At 41.2% G+C, this 22500-nt stretch overlaps 1 protein-coding gene and 1 long non-coding RNA gene across 10 annotated transcripts in view; one reads left to right on the top strand and one right to left on the bottom strand.

Moving 5' to 3' along the window:
* shank3a (SH3 and multiple ankyrin repeat domains 3a) overlaps positions 1 to 22500 on the bottom strand; it is a 159601-nt gene that overhangs the window by 32458 nt on the left and 104643 nt on the right. For all 9 annotated transcript variants that reach the window (XR_004775894.1, XR_004775895.1, XM_027015131.2 and 6 more), the window contains one exon: positions 1052 to 1165. Coding sequence is in view for 7 of the 9 variants with exons in the window: in XM_027015131.2 (XP_026870932.2) it covers positions 1052 to 1165 (114 nt within the window). In the remaining 2 variants the exon portion in view is untranslated. The remainder of the gene's footprint in view (positions 1 to 1051; positions 1166 to 22500) is intronic.
* LOC113580524 lies at positions 15522 to 16719 on the top strand. The gene is made up of 2 exons (XR_003410971.1): positions 15522 to 15729; positions 16277 to 16719. It is a non-coding gene; the product is annotated as an uncharacterized LOC113580524 (long non-coding RNA).

Genomic DNA, 22500 nt, shown 5'->3' with positions numbered 1-22500 from the left:
GACGAATACATGGTGCTGTCCAAGGTTCTGAAACAGATGCTTACTGAATTAAAGCTTAGAACTGAAGTACTGTCTACAGTGATGAAATAAGGGAACTGTCCAAAGAAAACAGTGCTTAAATGAGAACTGAAAATACTTGGTGTCACATAATAAATACAGGACAAAACCTGTACTTTGGGAATTATGAATAATAAACTAATAAGCAATTACAACAATTTTTATTTATGTTTATGTTGCCGTGCTTATGAAAAAGGCACATAACATATTTCACATCAAGGTCTATTTTTTTTTAATTTTTATCAAAGCCTTTGAGTGAACAATGTCTATTCAGAGATGTACAGTATGATATGGCCTGAGAGAATGCATTTGAAAAAAAAATTGACTTTGAAAAAAGTGTTTCTTGGTTGGTTTTAAGTCTGGGTTTCTCCATTAATTATGACTTAAAACCAGGTTGAGCAGATGTGGGGATGGAAATTTTGACCTCCATATCACTTGTGGTGTGTGTGTGTGTGTGTGTGTGTGTGTGTGTGTGTGTGTGTGTGTGTGTGTGTGTGTGTGTGGCATAATAATAAGAAAATGTTTCTAAAAGGAATAATGAGAGCAATTACAATTAAGCATTGTTCAGACTGCCGGGCTATTGCTATGTTACACACACCTTCTTCCCTGTTCTTTTCTAATTCACTTGAAACTGAATCTATCGAAATATCGCACACTGAAGAGATTGTTTCCTAAAATCATTAAATCTTTCAAGTATAAGTTTTCAAAAGCTCAAGGGTAATGCTTAACCTTTTAACCTCCTCTTAACAGAGGCTCTTTATGTGAGTGATGGTACGGGTGACTTTTTAGTGCTGTTACTGGCGAAAAGTTTTAGAATGCTTCATCTATCTTGCACAGATTACATTTAAATGAGATATTTAATGCAGTCAGTGGAGAGTGGTGGGATACATGCAAAACAAGACATTTACTGAGGACTGTGTGTGGTGCCAACAGGAATGCCCTTGTTCTGCAGTCTGTATAAAAATGTGAGCGGTGTGTGTGTTTTAGTACTTACCTAGTCGAGGGTCATACTGTCTCATCTGCACCTCCTCCACACAGTCTGCAGGGAACCAGCCAGTCCTCCCTTTCACAGTGCCTTCCCAGAACCCCCCCTCTCCTATACTCAACACTGAGAGAGAGAGAGAGAGAGAGAGAGAGAGAGAGAGAGAGAGAGAGAGAGGGGGGGGGGGGGAGAGAGAGTGAGAGGGGGAGAGAGAGAGAGAGAGAGAGAGAGAGTGAGAGGGGGAGAGAGAGGGAGAGAGAGAGAGAGAGAGAGAGAAAGAGTGAGAGAGAGAGAGAGAGAAAGAGAGTAAGAGAGAGAGAGAGAGAGAGAAAGAGAGTGAGAGAGTGAGAGGGAGAGAGAGAGAGAGAGAGAGAGAGAGAGAGAGAGAGAGAGAGAGAGAGAGAGAGAGAGAGAGAGAGAGAATTAGCAGTGCTGAAGTGTTAACAACTTCAACTAATAGCTGCTCAGTTTAGTATTATGAGTGGCCTTGACATAGATGTGTGTAAGAACAGTGTGAATGTAGAGTGGATCGTGAAGATGATCCAGAGGGTGAGAGTGAGAGAAGGAGAGAGAGGTGGATGGAAGGAGAGAGTGAGTGAGAGAGTGTCATATTTTAGTGCCCATGCTTTCATTAACAATAATCATAGTATAGCTATTAAAAAAAAACAAGTATAAGGTAGTTATAAAGATTCATTCACATGGGAATAATTCACTTTGGGGTGAATGTAAATCAATAGAAATAGGCACAAGGACAATAAACAATTTAATCTTAAGAATACTGTGTGAGAATGGCAAAACACTGAAGTGGACAAAACACACAAACCAAACACACACACACACACACACACACACACACACACACACACACACACACACACACACACATACTCACTTGCTATCCTTCAGCGTTGTAGTTGCTAGGATACCACAGTTTTAAGGTATGAGGGCATAAATGTGCATGTTCATGGATGCATGTGTATATATTTAAATGTTTATCAAAGGAGAGGTGTGCAGTTTTCGTCATGGAAAACAGAATTTGAGTTTCATTCATTCATTTCACAGCAAACCTAATGCTTAGATCAGTAATTCTCTTAATTTACACAATGCAATGTACAAGCTTTGCATGCAACAATCCACGACTGTTTTTTTATATTCTGTTTTCTTTATCTCTTTGCATCTTTAGTGCCTTTGTGTGCATAGTGGAGCATTGTTGGTCACAAATGTAGTGAGGAGTGTCGGGCTGTCCATTGAGTAGCTGCAAGAGGAGTCACAGCCCTTCATTGAATGTCTTCTCTTTTCCCTTATGGAGAGCAACTCAATAACTCTGACTCTCTCTCACACACATGCATCTACACACAACAATACACACACATATATGCAGCACCCCCTGAGATTTGCTCTGTTTCACTCTTTTTTTGTTAATCTGTATTACAGTGGTAGATTCTGTAATACAACACCAGAGGAAAAGGCTGTAAAATAATCTGTAAAGAGGAAATCACAAATTTCTACAGTGGTGTGAAAAAGTGTTTCCCTCCTTCCTGATATCTTATTTTTTTGCATGTTTGTCACACTTAAATGTTTCAGATCATCAAACAAATTTAAATATTAGACAAAGATAACACAAACAAACACAAAATGCAGTTTCTAAATGAAGGTTTTTATTATTAAGGGGAAAAAAATCCAAACCTACATGGCCCTGTGTGAAAAAATGATTGCCCTCCCTGTTAAAACATAAATTAACTGTGGTTTATCACATCTTTGGAAAGTTCAATTTCTCAAGCCACACCCAGGCCTGATTACTACCACAGCTGTTCTCAACCAAGAAATCACTTAAATATGACCTGCCTTACAAGGTGAAGTAGACCAAAAGATCCTCAAAAGCTAGACATCATGCTGCCATCCAAAGAAATTCAGGAACAAATGAAATACAAAGTAATTGAGCTCCATCAGTCTGGAAAAGGTTATAAAGCCATTTCTAAAGCTTTGAGACTCCAGCGAACCACAGTGAGAGCCATTATCCACAAATGGTGAAAACATGGAACAGTGGTGAACCTTCCCAGGAGTGGCCGGCTGACGAAAATTACCCCAAGAGCGCAGCGACGACTCATCCAAGAGGTCACAAAAGACCCCACAACGACATCCAAAGAACTGCAGGCCTTGCAAGGTCAGTGTTCATGACTCCACCATAAGAATGAGACTGGGCAAAAATGGCCCAGTTCCAAGATGAAAGCCACCATTGAGCAAAAATAACATAAAGGGTCATTTCAGTTTTGCCAGAAAGCATCTTGATGATTCCCAAGAATTTGGGGAAAATACTCTGTGGACTGACGAGACAAAAGTTTAACTTTTTGGAAGGTGTATGTCCCATTACATCTGGCATAAAAATAACACAGCATTTCAGAAAAGGAACATCATGCCAACAGTAAATATGGCGGTGGTAATGTGATGGTCTGGGGCCGTTTTGCTGCTTTAGGACCTGGAAGACTTGCTGTGGTAAATGGAACCATGAATTCTGCTGTCTACCAAAAAATCCTGAAGGAGAATATCTGGCCATCTGTTCGTGACCTCAAGATGAAGCGCACTTTGGTTCTGCAGCAGGACAATGATCCAAAACACACCCACAAGTCCACCTCTGAATGGCTTAAGAAAAACAAAATGAAGACTTTGGAGTGGCATAGTCAAAGTCCTGACCCGAATCTGATTGAGATGCTGTGGCATGACCTTAAAAAGGCGGTTCATGCTTGAAAACCCTCCAATGTGGCTGAATTACAACAATTCTGCAAAGATGAGTGGGCCAAAATTCCTCCACAGCGCTGTAAAAGACTCATTGCTTTACTTATTGCAAACACATGATTGCAGTTGTTACTGCTAAGGGTGGCCCAACCAGTTATTAGGTTTAGGGGGCAATCACTTTTTCACACAGGGCCATGTAGGTTTGGATTTTTTTCCATTATTAATAAAAAGCTTCATTTAAAAACTGCATTTTGTGTTTACTCATGTTTTCTGTGTTTAATATTTACATTTGTTTGATGAACTGAAACAAGTGTGACAAACATGCAAAAAAATAAGATATCAGGAAGGGGCAAACACTTTTTCACACCACTGTACACTGCTGCAGCATAAGCCTATAATCATCCGCAGACGACCATGAGTAATGTTTCTGCAGAATTTTCATGAATCACATTCATGTGCAATTACATATATTTTTGTCAATATAGTGCAGCTCTGTACTTTAAAAATGTTTTTTATTTCTGCTGTTTTCTCCATATATTATCAACTACCAGTAGAGACTATGCCAATGACCCCGATAAACATAACTATAAACACAAATACAAACTTCCTCAAAAATATTCAACAACAAACTCTCTGTCTTACAGCCACTTTTGCTCCTCCACTACCATATGATGATTGTTAATTTTTCATCTAAATGCAACCAATTATGACCCAAGTTTTAATCAAGGGATATGACATTCTGCATGTAAAATGAATTGGCTTTAGGAGGTAATCTAGCCTGCAGGATAGTCATTTGATTATTACATTCGTTCCACTTTTAAGTTAGAATGGCTGTGAATTTGCTGTTAGTTGGGTTCATCTATAATTGCGTTCTCTCTGCAGGTTCTGCTAAAAAGTAATTTGGACAGTAAGACATAAACAAAAGGCTCCATATGACTATGGCTGGAGACCATTGACCTAGTGCACAGCAGGGCATAGAGACAAGATCCAAACAACCACCCCTCATCAGTATGACTCCTCTCTGACACACTCCAGTTGCTGAGACATACCTTTTTTTTATTGCTGCATGGATGAGTGGCTACAGGAACTATTCTTCATTGTGACTGACAGCGAGAAACTCACTTCACATCTACTGCAGAAGCCATCCATCCCACTTGAACTGTAGCCTGCCCACAGGGCTCTAGCACTTCTAACAGGCTTCGTTTACATTATTTCTAGCAGGGATGTGTGGCACTGTGGTTTGAAGAGGTTGTGGAAATACGTGAAATTCCAGCATAGAAGTCTTAGAATCCAATAAGCTTGTGTGTGTGTGTGTGTGTGTGTGTGTGTGTGTGTGCTTATTTGAGTAGGAAACCAGAGTGATGCCTGATGGATGTCTCCGGTCCTGGTTTGTGCCTGGGCAGGGGTGGTGTATTGGAAACTGGCATGCATTTGCAATGGCCAAACAGCACCATGGGAAAAACACTGTCCAAACTCCAAGAATCAGTGCCCACCTGTCACCCAGCAACCCAGGCCAAGCTTGCAACAGAGGAGGCATTATTATAGAGCAGTGTGCACTGAAGGTGCTAAAGGAGCTGAGCTAAGCCTGTCACATGTTATGTTTGTATGATTTGACAACATACGCAGATGTGCTCAAACATAGTGACACAGGACACACTCTGCATCAGTAGTCTCACAGTGAACAGGGGAGATCAGATGCCACTGGAATGCAATAACTGTGGTAATAAGATATATATATATAATGTTTATTTTGTGCTAAACATAAAACAAACTTTCTTATTTATTCTCATGATGCATTTTTTTGCTTCTAAAATTTCCCTGTGTTAAATGTTTCATTTGTACACTTAAAATGTTATGTTGTTTTTTAATAAAATGTATTGGTCATTGTACAGCAATACTTTGCTAAGATAAATAGTCATTATATGATGTACTGTACATTATTAGCTAGTGTGGTCATTTACATGCATGTCATTATATATTCTTTACACATATAAAAAATTCCCCCCTCACCTGTGACCTCTACCAGAGGCCTGGGAGCTTGAGGGTCCAGCTAAGATATAGGACCCAAGGTAGTTTGAGGGTCCTGTATCTTAGCTGTTCCCAGGACCCTTCTGTATGGAGATCTCAGATTTTGTTCCTGGGATCTGCTGGAGCCATTCTCCCAGTTTTCAGGTCACAGCTCCTAGAGTTCCAATTACCACGGGAACCATTGTTGCCTTCACCCTCCACATCTTTTCCAGCTCTTCTTTCAGCCCTGGGTATTTCTAAAGCTTCTCGTGTTCCTTGTTCCTGATGTTGCTATCTCTTGGGATTGCTACATCTGTCACACCCTCTTCTGCTAGTTATCCACCACTACTATGTCTGGTTGTTTGGCCAATACCATTTTGTTCAGTCTGTATATGGAATTCCCACATGATCTTAGATTGGTCATTCAGATACATAAATATAAGAAAGTGTTTTGAGCATCATTCTTGACCCTTAGTCTTGCCTTCCATACACACACACACACACACACACACACACACACACATATATATATATATACACACACACACATACATATATATATATATATATATATATATATATATATATATATATATATATATATATATATATATATATATACGCCAAAACAAAACATGTGAAATTAATACCAACTGATTAAAAAGAGTACTAAAGAGTTTTGCTTTAATAATTGAAATTAACTCCAGAGGTGTGACATAGTTTAAAATATTGTTCAGAATATTCTGAAGGCTGCTGTTTAGAAATATTGTTCATATGATATGACAAGGACAAATGATATGAGCAGTGCTGAAAAAGCACTTAGCCAGGGAGATGAAAAAGAGTGAGAGAGTGAAAGGAGAGAGCGGGAGTGAGAACGAATGAGGAAGTGTTATAAAGTGAGAGACAGACATAACAAAACGGGAGATGGAGAGTGGGAGGGGGAGAGGAAGAAGGAAAATGAGAAATAGGGAGTATTTTAGCTCACAGAGATTCTGTTCCATTAGGGCTTGGCTGAAATGTGGGAAAAACTGAGAGGCTGAATCTTACTCTGCTTTTTTCCCCACAAACCAATTTGTCAAAATTGCATGTGTGTACGCATGCGTGTATGTGTGTGTGCATATGCATGTATGCGCACACTTCTGAAGTGTATTTATACCTATACGTAACATCACTGCCCCCGTACTGTCTGTCAAGCTATCAACATTGTCAGCATACTTAAGAAGTACATGCATGTGTGTCCCCTTATCTGTCACTCTTCTTTTTAACTAGATTTGCGTAATAAAGTTTAAGCTGAATGAAGGAACAGCTGGTTGGCTGGTATTTCACATCAATCATACTCCATTGTAATTCGTTTCAAGCCAGGTTGGGCCTGTCTCCCTGCCGCCATATAATACACTGCTCCCTGCAATAAATGTGCCAAACATCTAAAATGTGTCTGTTTGGGGGGTTGAATCTGCATGAAAAAATACCTCATGCTTCATCTTAAAAAGCCCTGAGCCCAGTTCCCCAAAAGCTCCATGGTGTTAAAATCAGCCATCAAAGAAAGAGCTCTACAAGTCAAACTCAGTGACCTTTGGGGTAAAACTCATTGCTGATGGTTAATCTCAAGCAGCTCTTAATTTGTACACTCAGAAGACTATTCTATATGTCAGTACAGTAACAGGCTATGTAGCAGGGGAATTTTTCTAGGCAATAATGAAAGCTTATGATTATGTGCTCCTTGTACAAGTAAAGGGAATGCATCACTTTCTAAAGCACTGAAAAGTCTCAGCTGGTGCCATCTATTCCTTGAGTTCTATTACCTGTGTGTGTTCCAGATTGTTTTTGCCCTGCAATACACACATTCATCAAAAAGCCATTTCCAAATGGAATACACTAAGAGAAAGCAATAAACTGGAAATGTGATTCCAGAAGAGTTACAGCACAATACTGGTCTCACTTCAAATATCTCAGCGTAACGGTACAAAAGTACGCTAAACAGCATTTTCCAGCTGTTTCTCAGACACTGCTGTGTCTGAGGGAGAGGAAACCTTTCACTGTGTGTTTAACCGAACCCTGCAGAGGACTCTCCTCCCACCACTGTCCTGCACCTGTGCCCTATTCATAAGACTCCTGGCTTTTATTTTTCCCTTGCATTCTTCCAGTGAAACTGTGGAAAAAGGAATATGCCTCACTTACATTCTCATGGCAAGTTTTCTTGTCTTATCACAGCAAGACTCTCTTGTGCCATTCTTTTCTTATCTGGAATGCCATAAAAGATGACTGAAGAATGGGGAAATAGTTATGATTCGGTTGTCTCACTGGACAAAATCCAGGTGTTTGTGGTAAACAAATGCTAAGACACCTCTCTCTTGTCCATTATGTATTTGCAGACTCAAACCCAAAGGGAAATGAATCAGACATCAGTGCAACACTTTCTAAAAGAAGTGCATATAATAAGGGGCTCAGTGTGGAATGACAGACTCCCAGAGTTATTTAAGTTTCCTTTTAGCATTTGTTGCCACTCAATCTGAAAGGGGTAGAACTGTAGATCAGCAGCATGGGGCTAATGGAAACAGAGATGCCACACAATTAGGGCATGTGCAGATGAAGGTTCAGGTGCATTCAGCCCTGGGGGCAGAGATCTCTAAGACAATAGGTGGTAGGTTGGCAGGTTGCATGGTCTAGGTCCGCATCTTGCTTGGAGCAGCAAGTTGTCCTGGATTGACACTGGCCAGTACCCATCGCTGCCAGGGGTTGCCATGGAGAGTCCAGAGAACTGAGTGTGATGGAACACGGTAAAATAATTTGTCACTGTAGCATTCTATCTGCATTTAGCTCATCTTGTTGAGTCATGCAGCTCTCTTGATATGTTTATCATCCCTTCACCAACAATATCACCAGGGCATTTCCAAAATTCAATACTTCAATGTCATACAGTCCAATGTTTATCAATTGCAGAATTCCTGCACATAAAAGTATATATGCACTCACACACACACACACACACACCTTGTAACAAGAGCAGAGTATGATAAGCGTTGTTTGGTACTTAGCAGGAGACTCAAACAGGTTAATACCCATAGAGAACAGGGCCCTTTCCACCACACCCACACCCATCTACACACCTATCCACCCACCTATACCCATCTACACATCCAAACTCCATATACCCACACCCATACCCCACACCCACCTATAAACCCTCAAACATACTCTCCCATCCCTATATATCCACACCTACCCACCCCAACACCCACCCCCACACTCAAACCTACATACACAACCACGCCAACTTACACACACCGACATCCATCCACACACAAGGTTACAAATGTAAGGGCACAACAATCCTTCTCTCCCTCTCTCTCCCCTTCAGTATTTCTGCTTATGTGGCAGGAAGATATGGGCAGAAAAAGATGAGTGATCATAGGAATAATAAGAAATAAATCAAATATTTTACATGTGATGGTGCAAACAAGGTAGTTCTGTCCAACACACACATACATGTATACATATAAATACATCTGTGTGTAATATTTAAACAGAAGTGGTAAGAACAGAATTGCATTAGGTCTGTTTACAGAAGTACTCTAATGTATGGCTATGCAGTACCATGGTCCCTGAGCACACTGGTTCATGTAATAGTCCTTTATATTTCTACATGTGGCATTAGATTTCAAACACATAACACACTCAGAGGGAGGACCCTGGGTAAGACAAACACAGCAGTGGGGTTAGAGTTGGGTGGGGTGGGAGGTAGTTGGCCTCGGGGAAAGAGAGAGGAGAAGCTGTCTCATGTCTGGATTGTGGTGGGTGGCAGCAGAGTGCTGACTCCGCTGTTATCTGTGCAGTGCATTCCATTAAACTCACTTCCTTAATTCAGTAACTAGACCCCCCTCACACACACACACACACACAAACACACACACAGTTTACTTATACTACAGTGCTGTGCTTTATTGATAGTAATCCACATTTTCAAACTCACTTTACATATCACTCTCCGAAGAGATTCATTATGAAACCATGGAAACCTGGCCTGGGTCTCAGGTGGGAAGATGGGAATTGTAGTTTGCTGTAAAATCCGATATGTGAGGAATGTTACTTTAGTTTACAAGCCTGAAAGTGACTCACAACTATGAATGATGCTGAGTGTAGAATGCAGCAAGGGTCAGTACTGCACTGGAGAGATGATGGTAGAAGAGACGGTATGAACAGGGAGTAAAGGGGAAGTGTAACAGGAAGAGTAGGAGATAAAAAGGAAGCCTTAAACAAGTGCAGCAAAAGGCAGAATGAACATGAGAGGGAAGGAAAAGAGAGTCACGACTCTTGGGGAGGAAGAGTGCAGTGGTGCAGTCCCTTTCTCATTGGTATGCTGAGCCTGGAATGAGAGAGAAGGGGAAAGGGGTGAAAAAGAGAGAGAGAGAGATAATGAGAGAGTGAGAGATAATGAGAGACAGTGAGTGAGAGAGAGAATGAGAGAGAGTGACAGAGAGAGAGAGAGAGAAGCATGAAAGCAAAGGGAGATTTAGTCAGGAATTATATTAAAAGCAATACTTTCTGCTAGGGTGGAGATACTGCTTTTGATTCAGAGGAATCCCCGTCGTCTATGACTGTCTGTGCATCTGTCCCTCCCTTCCTCTCTGTCCCTCCCTCTCTCTCTCTGCCTTAGGGGTGTAGCCTGAAATAGCCTGGCGTGGATGTTTTATAGTTCATACCTCAGCGACTCCCCGTGTGCCTAACTGCTTCACCACCCCTTCTGCCGCATACTCATGTCTCTTACTCTCTCCCTCTCTCTCTCCCCCTCTCTCTCTCTTTCTCTCAGACACACACACACACACACACACACACACACACATATGTACCCTTCCCTTCCAATCAGTGCCTGAGGAGTGTAATTAGTAACCAACAGAGTTATGATTGTGATCTGTTCTGATTTTTTCTGTACTTTGTAACCCAGGATGTATTCCCTATTTCAGAACATGGAAGTGTCTGATAACAGCTTCTGGGGAAACTATTGATTAATACACAGCTAATGTGCTGAAGAATATCAACAATAGTTAGGATGATAAATAATACAAAGTTTTACTCAAAGGAATGTGCATGTCTCTGCACTTACTGTTCAGTTAATGACTGACTCTTCAATCTCCTCACATGTGCTCTTTATCATGTCTGAATCACAAGTCAGCATGGTGAACAACATGTTCTTAATACACACATACATGCACCCCCCAGCTACAATTAAGGTAAGAAATTACATTATTCAGCTATGGATTTGTTACAGGCATGTTGATGGCTGAATAAACACATTTTTGATGAAAATGCACACTCACACCCACTGACACTCCACTGAGGAGAGTGAATTAATGTGCAGCTAACAGCTCAGGGACCCTGGGCCATGAGACTGTATTCCTCTGTGCCTAAAAGCAGGGGTATGTGTGTGAGTGTCCTGATGGGTTACCATTCAGCTGGTGACTAAAAGAGTGTGATAGGTGCCTCATGCCATCATTTAACTGATTATGAATGCAGAGTTACCTAAACCCCCCCCCACCCCACCCCACCCCACCCCACCCCAACATTTAGACCTTTCCTAGATTTGGCATTCTGTCGTATTTGACACTTCACAGAGTGGCACTTTAACTCAGGCTTTTACACAGATACTTAGCAAGTGAACTGTTTACTGCTCTCCTCTGAGCATGCAAAGATACTTGTAGTGAACTGTTCAACCCTTTCCCCTCATAGATAGGTGACACAGGTTATCATACAGTATATAATCACTACATTCAAAAATATTCACTAACAATCATAACATTTAGTAAGAATGACTTGCTCAATGACATAAAAACACTTAATAAACCTAATTACTCATGTTTAGTTCACTGAAAATTCACTGAAAATTGTCCACCAGGGAGTGCTGCTAACACACAAGCATCGGTAAAAAAGAGGGAACTGATATAATCCCACACCAAGATCTCACAAATGGTATTTTTGCAGCTATAAACTGCATGTATATGAAGTAAAATGCTTGAAAATGCCCCTAATTTAATTAGGAATGTTGGGCATAATCAATCTTGCTTTTTAGCGTATGATAACTGTTTGATTATAGTAAGCATTTAGCTACTGAATATTTGACATAATATTACAGTTACATTAAAAAAAAAAAAAACACCTCCACACACGTGTGTAACAAAATGTGTAAAACTATAAAATGTAAGTATGTAAGTACATGTGTAAAACTATAAAACCCCTTGGAACATAAATCGCAATTTAGTGGTCTCAGTGGTCTGTTTCTCTGGGAATTCCAGGAACAAAACAGAATTTTCAGCTAATGCTATAAAAGAAATCTCTCACTATTAGGGCTGAGGGACAGCATGGGAGACAGTATCACTGTACATCAGGGAAAAAGCACCATTATTAATTACCAAATACATACAGAGACAGAAGTGCCCATATTACTCTCCAACCCATATGACTGTGAGAGTGCAAAGTAATAAGGTTAAGATGCTGATGCTTTTATGCCTTTCCAGAAAGAGAGAGAATGACAGATATAGAGAGGGAAGGAGGGAGAGAGAGAGACAGAATAAATAGGTATCTGGGCTGCTTATGGAATGTCAGCACAAGGGAAAGGACAATGTAAGTCCTGGAGAAAGGGAGAATAGGGAATGAAGAGAGGAACACAAAGTTTTGATGTGACTTGGTTTTTTATGAGCCTATTGTAAAACTGTGGCCTTGAGTCTTTGAAGATGCATCACATGTTATTATGAAGTTCAGTATTTACCTGTCCTGAGATCTGCAAATTAATATACATTTTCCAGGCCACAACTTGATAACTGACAGCACTTTTGATCATTAGACTGATGTACATGTTGTCCCTCCTGAATTTTGGTAATTACTAAACTTTTTCATAGACCTTACTTTATCCTTCACAACACAAGCAGGAAATCTGCTCATGACTGAACAATTACATGTTCACAGAGCTGCAAGCCAGATCCAAGAACCTGCATTTCTTTGGCAGCTTTGACTTAATAGAAGCAGTAAAAAAAAAAATCAAAAATCAAAAGAGGTTCTCTATTGTTCCAGGAAATTATTACAGTGCATCCGGAAAGTATTCACAGCGCTTCACTTTTTCCACATTTTGTTGTTACAGACTTATTCCAAGATGGATTAAATTAAGTTTTTCCCCCTCGAAATTCTATACACAATATCCCATAATGACAAAATGCAAAAAGTTTGATTGGATTGCAAATTTATTAAAAATAAAAAACAAACAAAAAAATCACATGTACATAAGTATTCATAGCCTTTGCCCAATACTTCGTTGAAACATCTTGGGCAGCAATTACAGCCTTAAGTCTTTTTGAATATGATGCTACAAGCTTGGCACACCTATTTTTGGGCAGTTTCTCCCATTCTTCTTTGCAGAACCTCTCAAGCTCCATCAGGTTGGATGGGGAGCATCGGGGTACAGCCATTTTCAAATCTCTCCAGAGATGTTCAATCAGGTTCAGGTCTTGAGTGGCTGGGCCACTCAAGAACATTCACAGAGTTGTCCTGAAGACACTCTTATTATCTTAGTTGTGTGCTTAGGGCTGTTGTCCTGTTGGAAGATGAACCTTCACCCCAGTTTGAGGTCCAGAGTGCTCTAGAGCAGGTTTTCTTCAAGGATGTCTCTGTATGTTGCTGCATTCATCTTTCCCTCGACCCTGACTAGTCTTCTAGTTCCTGCTGCCGAAAAACAACTGCACAGCATGATGCTGCCACCACCATGCTTCATTGTAGGGATGGTATTGGCAAGGTGATGAGCAGTGAATTTTGTTTCTCATGGATCGTCCTTCAGGTGCCTTTTGGCAAACTCCAAGCAGGCTGCCTTGTGCCTTTTACTTTGGAGTGGCTTCCATCTGGCCACTCTACCATACAGGCCTGATTGGTGGAGTGCTGCAGAAATGGTTGTCCTTCTGGAAGGTTCTCCTCTCTCCACAGAGCAATGCTGAAGCTCTATCAGAGTGACCCTTGGGTTCTTGGTCACCCCCCTGACTAAGACTCTTCTACCCAGCTCTAGGAAGAGTCCTGGTGGTTCCAAACTTCTTCCATTTACAGATAAAGGAGGCCACTGTGCTCATTGGGACCTTCAATGCTGCAGAGGTTTTTCTGTACCCTTCTCTTGATCTGTGCCTTGATACAATCCTGTCTTGGAGGTCTACAGACAATTCCTTGGACTTCATGGCTTGGTCTGTGCTCCAACATGCACTGTCAACTATGGGACCTTATATAGACAGGTGTATGCCTTTCCAAATCATGTCCAATCAACTGGATTTACCACAGGTGGACTCCAATCAAGTTGTTGAAACAACTGAAGGATGATCAGTGGAAACAGGATGCACCTGAGCTCAATTTTGAGTGTCATGGCAAAGGCTGTGAATACTTATGTTCATGTGATTTTTTTGGTTTTTTATTTTTAATAAATTTGTAACAATTCCAAACAAACTTTTTTCACTTTGTTATTATGGGGTATTGTGTGTAGAATTTTGAGGGGAAAAAATGAATTAAATCTATTTTGGAATAAGGATGAAACATAAAATGTGGAAAAAGTGAAGCGCTATGAATACTTTCCGGATGCACTGTAAATTGTGAAACATTGTTTACTTGTCCTATAAAAGTTGCCCTTCATCAGATTTGCAGGCACAATGCAATGTACTAGTGTCCAGAGAGCTGCCCTCTCCCCCACCAGTCTGCTAATGAACCAGCACAGCCAGGGAGATATTTGCCACACACACACACACACACAGATACATGTGCTTTCCATCTCTCTCTGTATTAATGTTTTTATTCATGGCTGTCTCTTCTCTCATTCCAACGCAATTATGCAGCACTGGTTTTATTTCTTGGATATAAAACCAGATCCTTATTGTTCAAGCTTTGTTCCTTTGTTTTTCTGCTTTTGTTGGCCTATAAAAAGAAGGCGTGAGCTGGTCCAAGCCCGGGCTTTGTGCTTTTCACAGTAGGGCACGTCACCTGTGCTCCTGTCCAATATCAGCCATATGGACCCACACCAGGAACTTTGAACTTATTGGAAACATGTTGGACTTTATGAGGAATGGAATGAGTCATTTTCATGGCCAGACCTATTATTATATTCTACGCTAAAAATTGTCCTGGGGGCTCATGAAGATTAAGGATTAATTGAAATGGGCTTAAGGGTATAAAAGACTGATAACCTCATAATTGATCTACGCCATCATGAAAAGCATTTAGTGACTTGCCTGACTCACATAGGAATCAGATTTACCTTTTCTCTTTTCCTTTGAATTAATTAATAATTAATGACGTGTGCTTTATTTGTGCATAGACCTTTATTTAGCAGCTCAGTTACTAATAATACTCCTAGTGTCAGAATGAATGCTAATGCCAGACATAAATCTGTATTATGTGTGGATGCTAACATAAGCATGTCGTGTTGGAGGCGATAGAACGATAGAAGAGGAGACCTCTAACAGCATATAAATGGATGAGCTTTCATCTCTGACTTAATGGCAAAATTCCTGCCATGGGGGTTTAGGCATGCTGCATGTGACAAGTAGCCTCTCCCACTCTCAAACCAAATGTCTTTCAGGTGGTAAAAGTGTTCCCTAACCACCAGATCTAATAGCTCACTGGCATAGTAGCCAGATCATTCATTTACCTTCCTCAGTGACAGTTTTCACCATGCTACCCTCTCCTTTAAGCAGTGACAGTCTCCATAATACACAGCACAGCTGAGAGTTTGCACTTTGGTGTCCAAGCTCTCTGGTCATTGGAGTGTGCACAGCAGAACACTATGGAACAACTCAAGGCCAAAGAAGCACTCCAGATCAGACCAGAGCCAAAGAGGCATGTTCCACATTCAGTCAGGCTAATGGCTCTAATTCCTGCCAGGTCATCTTAATGACCAGCTCCATGCCTGACCTTACATGCTGACTCCAGGAGAGTAGGTAAGTGCGGTCACTTTACTCACTGTAAACTGGAAATCCACCAGTTCACCCAAGTAGCTGCTGTTGACCGAACTGCTTTGAAGGTACAACTTGTAATTTCCTTGAGTAAGAATACTTCCAACCATCAAAGTATAGGAAATGCCACAGTAGCTCAAACAACTGGCTTTATTATAGTTCTAAAAGCGTTTTGTTTTAAACCGCTGCAGCAGTGAATGCCAAGGTGATTAACATACAGCAATGGAAATGACTGCTCCTCTCCCTTCCTTGTGTCCTGTGAGCCCCTCGCTAAGAAAGATAAAAAAAAAGTAACAGATGAAAAGTTGTGCTGAATCTTTTGCATCTGACAGCCTTAAGAGAGGTGCAGAAGAGCTGCGGTCATATGCACTGCCATCAGAATGAGACCTTCCCCTGTGTAGATACACACTAGGGGAGCTGCAACTTTGTTTCCTGATCTGGACCGAAAGGTTCTGAGTGCAGAAGAGAATGTGGAATTTAATAAAATAAAATATGAATAAAATAATGACAGCTACACTATTTTTTTTGTCAGAGGTCTAGCTGCAAGTGCAAGTGGAAGCTAGCACACAGAAAAGCTTCTTGGTCCAGCCCTGTCAAACCCAGCGCAGGTGGCAGCCGATGTCGCTCTGGCGTCCTATAAAAGAAGTCTCAATCAACAGGCTGTGCTAGAGGAAGGCCCCCACGGTCCCTTTAAACATGTCCAAAAGACTCTGTCTATCAGCGGATCAATCAGAGATGGCTAATCAATGAGCTTTTGTGCAAGAGTGTCATTTGCCCTTGGGGACAGAGGGCCTTTTCATCCAACCATGCAGCCCAGGAAACTTGCCCAGTTAGATTATAAGTTAGAACTAATGTCTAAAAGGTGATAGATATGAACATGCTTTAAAAAGTTTGAGCTGGGTGGAAACCCACTTAAGGTAGCCCAAATACGATTGAATGCAAATTGAGGCTAATAAAAGGTAATACATGGATGAACATTCATCACTATCTATAGTTTTGTTTGGTGCTATAGAAAGGAAATAAGAGAGAGAGAAGGGGAAAGAGAGCAAGAAAGGGGTCATGTAATACATGCCCAGAGCAGAAGGTAATTGTATGCTCACCAGGTTTATATGTGTGACTGTGAGACTGTGAGTATAAAAATGTGGGACAGGTGTGTGTGTGTGTTGTGAAACAGGTGGTGTGGATGGCAGGGGGGCAGAGATTTAATGAGAAATAAGGTTAGAGAAGGGCACAGGTTTGGACAAAACACTCAAGTTGTTACTAGAGTCACATTAACCTTGGGATCACACAATATATACACATACATGCACCAAATGCTCACAAACATTCACAAAAGCTGATAACTAAGCTATGTTATCTTTCAAAGTGCCTACATTATCGTAGCTACCACCATAGCAGCCTAGTGTTCATCATTAAGAACGCTCACCAATACAGGCCAACAGCTGTATATGATACCCCTCAGAGCACAGCATGAATATCAGCGCATGCCTGCTCCATCTACATTGTAATGTAGGCCAGTCAATTACACATGCAAACACTTAGTTGTGTCCATCTGTGCAGACTTAGTTAGTAGCAAGTACATCCTTTCTTCTGTAACACAGTAGCACTTGGCTATTAATCTATTAATAGGAGAATGAGACCCATACTTTCCAAATAAGGGTCTTGGGACAGAGAAAGAGAATTAAGGGAGAGGGAGAGAGATAGTCCAGGAAAAAGAGAGTGAAAGAGTGAAAAGGGGAGAGTGAAAGAGTGAACAAGTGAAAGAAGAGGTACTCTGTATGTATGTGTGTATAAGTGGACTGTGTCTGTGTGTGTGTGAGAGAGAGAGAGAGCGAGAGAGAGAGAGAGAGAGAGAGAGAGAGAACGAGAGAGAGACAGAGAGAGCATGTGTGTAAGTGCACATATGTGTGTAAAAAAGAGTACAGTATTACTGTATTACTGCTTTGCACTAATTGAATGAGTGACTGACCCTTCAGACAGATGCTATTATACATGTATAAATAAACCAATTAAACAACTAAATTCAACACAAACATTTAGCCATCACCGTAGAAATAGCACATCTCTGTGTGAGTGTTTCTTTTTTTTCTCCAGCAGTAATTAGGTCTTTTTAGCATGTAAAACAGGCAGTGCAATCATGCTGTCTGTGTGACTGGCAGTGTTATAATAAGCCAACTGCCTAGCTGCCTTACTGAGCCCTCTATCAAGCACCACTGTTGGATATAACACCAGCACTGTATACAAGTGTGTGTTTGAGCACAGCGTGTTGGGTAGCATACCGTGTCCCCAGTTCCTGCATTCCAGTAAGTGTGGTCAAAGTGAGTCAGAAAAACTGCATAAAGTCCCCACCATATGACTATGAATCAGTATTTTCAGCCTGATGTGACAGTAGCTGCCAATTAAACATAACATCTTTTAAAATAAAGAAACAACAACAACAACAAAAACATTTACTGAAGAGCGAGCGCCATGCTTAAAGAAAATCCATCAAAAACCCAGCAGTGATTTAAAATGTGCCCACGTGCCTTCTCCATGTGCCCACAAGAGCATTGTTACAAGAAGCTGAGTTTCCTGCAGCTGAACAGGTAATCATCAGCTCTTAGGGTAGATGCAGGTGCACAGCCAGGGCACGCAGGGATTATTTCGGGGGCAAAGTTGAAATCCCAGACTGTGTGGCCCAATTCGAGGATAAACATTTTTGTATCACTCATGCGGTGCTTAACACCACAAGTCAAATGTCACATCATTTGGCAAGAACACATATAAAAGTGAACTTTAGACACCTGTTGCTAAGAAACGGGCAGATGTGTTTTCCTTTCCTGAGTAACTAACAGTTTCTTCATAACTGCCCTGCATTCAAATAGAAGAGGACTTGACTATTAGAGCCAGTGCAAAAATTCAGTCAATTTAGGACACTGGCTGCATAACCATGTTTGCATAGTGATTAAAAACTTTCTAGATTAGTTAGTATAATGAAGAAATTTCAAATTAAGTCATGGTTCATTGGCCATAATTCAAAAACCTGTATCATATAAACCAAACCATGTCATGTAAAACAGAAATACACCATTGCAGTAGTGAACAAAGAATAGAACGTGTAATAATACACATAATCAACACAAAAATCAAACGGACCTCTGAATAGGACAGTGCTGGCAGATCAGTGTGGGTGTTAAGCACGACCACATACTTAAAGCAGCCTCCAGTCCACTGGCCAGAGGGAGCTAGAGGACCCCTTTCCCCATCATCTGTACTTATTCATCTTCCAGACAGCCATGGAAATGGAACTGCCACAAATAACAGCCAGATTAGACATTCACAAACATGATTAATGGCTACGAGACACACAATGTGTGCAGAATATTAACAACATCATGTGTGCAACAAGCACCTCATGACAATGGCACCAGTATCTATTAACACTGATGTAAAGCTTATTTATGGCATTTATATCAACATATGTATCAGTGTTAAGTAGATCCTTTGCAGTAAAACTGACGTGATCTGAATTTCTGGATGACTGATGCATGTGGGTTTATTTAACTGATCCCAAATATGCTGTATGTTCGAAACCTCTGTTAGAACATTCAGCGTAGTCTAAAACTATAGTGTGGAACCGTGAATTATAAGCACTGGGAAATATATTTGAGGTACACTATATCACATTAAAAGGGAAACTATATAGGCACATTGGCTGCTAGTTATAATCATGAGGAAACAGTGCAGACAATTCTCTAGCGTCTTCTCCTAGCTTGTTTTATATCTGTTTCCTTCTTAAACCCACTGCATACCTACTGCATCTTCATCATTTACCTTCATCACCATTATCCTCAGCATGGTTTCCTAAATATGGCATGAGTGAAAAAAGAAAAGGACAATTGAAAATTGTGTTAGGAATCATGGCGATCATGACTGGCTATTTAGCCACATCATTAGATCAGGACAGCTAATTAGAGAGCAATTCAGCACTGTAGATGCATTTTATTATTGTAAAATTATTAACATTTTTACTGCCTGATCTGTACACCAAAAAAGCAAGATATATAGACATACACATACTAAAATTCAGACACGCCTACAAATACACACACACACACACACACACACACACAGACACACTCAGACTATATATAAGCTACAAATATTCTGTACAGGCTAGTGGAGCACCTAGTAACCTACAGACATGGGCCTGTGAGGGTCTCTCCAGCCACTGGTTAATGGCCTCCTTGAAGCCTACTTCAGCTATATGGAGCCCAAGCTGCGTGGCCCTGCACTGACACCAAATTTACCTTCTGTCCCACTCACTCCTGCTACTGTGCAATCGGCAGATCAGATTCAGTCTTCCCAGAACACGGCAGCGAACCAGCTCTCCACGTGCAATAGAACATGTACTAGAAGCTAATGCGAGGCTGTTTTGGTCTACACTAGCAGGGAAGTGAGGGCCAGAGGTGAATGGGTGGATGGAAGCAGCGGGTTGAAGCTGTAGAGGTGTAGAGGATAGGTGGGGATCGATGGCTTCTGCACAGCCGCCTGGGGCTGCTCAGCCCATCTGAGGGTGGGCCACCACACTCACACTCCTCTGAAAATGGAGCAGTCAAAGCTGGTTCTCACCATCAGTAACTTTTCCATTAATGAATGTAAATTAGAGGAGAACATTATAAATGGATCAAGAGACTGATGATAGGGAGACTGGAATGGCTGGCGGCCTGGACAGCACCCTACTGTGGGCTATGCTCACCCAACCACACTGCTGGAAGGCTGCTGGACATAGTACAAGTTCAGCAACTTTTAAATGGTTTGCGCTCAAAAACATGTTTACAGTAGTTCAATATAAGAAGGTCATGGTAGAGACAAATGGTAATAAGATGTATGACCTGTCACTTCTAAAGGTTAATTTATGCTTCCAAGGCAGACAGATTTCTTTTAGTTCAGATATAAAATATATAAATGTCGTGATGGTTTTGTTCTGTCAAGTTGTTTGTCTTGTGATTTTTTGGCTGTGCACACAGGTGAGAAATTCATGACCTTGGTGAACAAGACTAGTTGAAGAGTGATGACTGAGTAAAAGTATTTGTGAATGTGGTTGCAAATGGCAGACAGTGCTCTGGTGATTAATGCTGCCATTCTTCCATAATGTACACATCTGAGAATCATTGCTGTGCTGAGCATAATAGCAAACCAACATTCTCCAACACTGCATGAGAGAAAGGTGTTCTGCTTCACGTGAAGTATCCTGCAGCCTTAAGAGTACCAAGTCTACATTCATGTGTAAAAGCCATTGCATTTCTCTTTGCACTTGTGTCAAATTTCTTTCCCAACATATGGCAGTGTTATATCATAAGACTGTCATATTTCCACCATATGGTTTGTGTTGGCAGTTTTAAAGAGAGGCAAAATACCATTCTGTTCTAGTCCCACTAGCTCATACTAACACATCCACCCCCAGCACAATGGGCATCCTGGCACACGCCAGCCACATAGGCACCTGGTGCCCGGCATTATCACACGCATGTGGGGTGAGTGTGATTTTTGTGTTCTCGTTCTATGAATGTGTGTGTAGGATGAGTCTGGCTGTTCATGTGCAGTATCTGTGTGTGTGCAGGACAATTAGGGATTACATGTCTTATATGTTTAGGCCAAGCTTTCAGAAAGCACATTTACGTAGACACAAAACAAAACAAAAAGAACTGTACTTCCACCAGCATGAAATTTTCCAGTTAGAGAAAAAAACCCTCTCGACCATATTTTCCACAACATGAAAGGCTGCTCCCCATATTCACCTCAGACGGTCTGACCGCATCTCCGTGTCTCTGCCCAGTATACAGACAAATCCTCAAGTAAGCCCCCCAGTGAGCAAATGTGTTAACGTGTGGACTGAAGACACTGATCAAGTGCTAGAGGAACGCTTTTGCAGTACTAATTGTAAAGTTTTTTAAAACGCTGCCATCAGGACTTTCACTGAGGACCAGGTAAAAGTGGTAAAAGGTAAAAGTGGCACGAATCTGATTTTCTGAACATGCACCTATAAAATGCATCAAATTGTATCCAAACCAAAATCCATGGATTAAGAGTGAGGTGTAATCCTTACTGTGCACCTGCATTTGCATTTGTCTCTGGCGATGCTTATGACTGCAAAAAGGCCAAGTATGACCTGCGCAGTGTCATAAAGGAAGCCAAGAGACAATACTGACTGAAGCTGGAGTGCTACTACATTTGCTGACACTCCACACATGTGGCAGAGACTGCAATGCATCACAAGCTATCAGCACAAGAAGAGGGTGTAACCGAACAGCCATTCCACACTGTCAGATGATCTGAATGATTCCTATGTCTGCTTTGAAATTCTTAACACCAAGCCAGAAATGAGTGTTGTGGCAATCGGGAGCACCCAGAGTGCATCATTCACAGTCTCATTGGCAGAAGTGAGCAGGACCCTGAGGAGAATAAATCCACGTAAAGTGACAAGCCCAGACAACATCCCCAGGAGGGCACAGGAGGGCTTGCTCATAGAAGCAGGCTGATGTCTTTGCAGACATATGCGTAATGTTCCTTGCACAAGTCACAGTACCCATCTGCTTCAAGACAACCACCATCATCCCCCTCCCCAAGAAGAGCCCAGTCGCCTGTTGCAGTGACTACAAGTCGGTTGTACTGACTCCAGTTGTAATGAAGTGCTTCAAAAGGCTAGTCCTGACCCATATATAGGAGAACATACCAGACTCCCTAGATCCTCTGCAGTTTGCTTTCCATCAGAAC

This window comes from Electrophorus electricus, chromosome 4 (assembly GCF_013358815.1).
Source record: "Electrophorus electricus isolate fEleEle1 chromosome 4, fEleEle1.pri, whole genome shotgun sequence".
Classification (NCBI taxonomy): domain Eukaryota; kingdom Metazoa; phylum Chordata; class Actinopteri; order Gymnotiformes; family Gymnotidae; genus Electrophorus; species Electrophorus electricus.
This window is presented reverse-complemented; position numbering and strand designations above follow the sequence as displayed.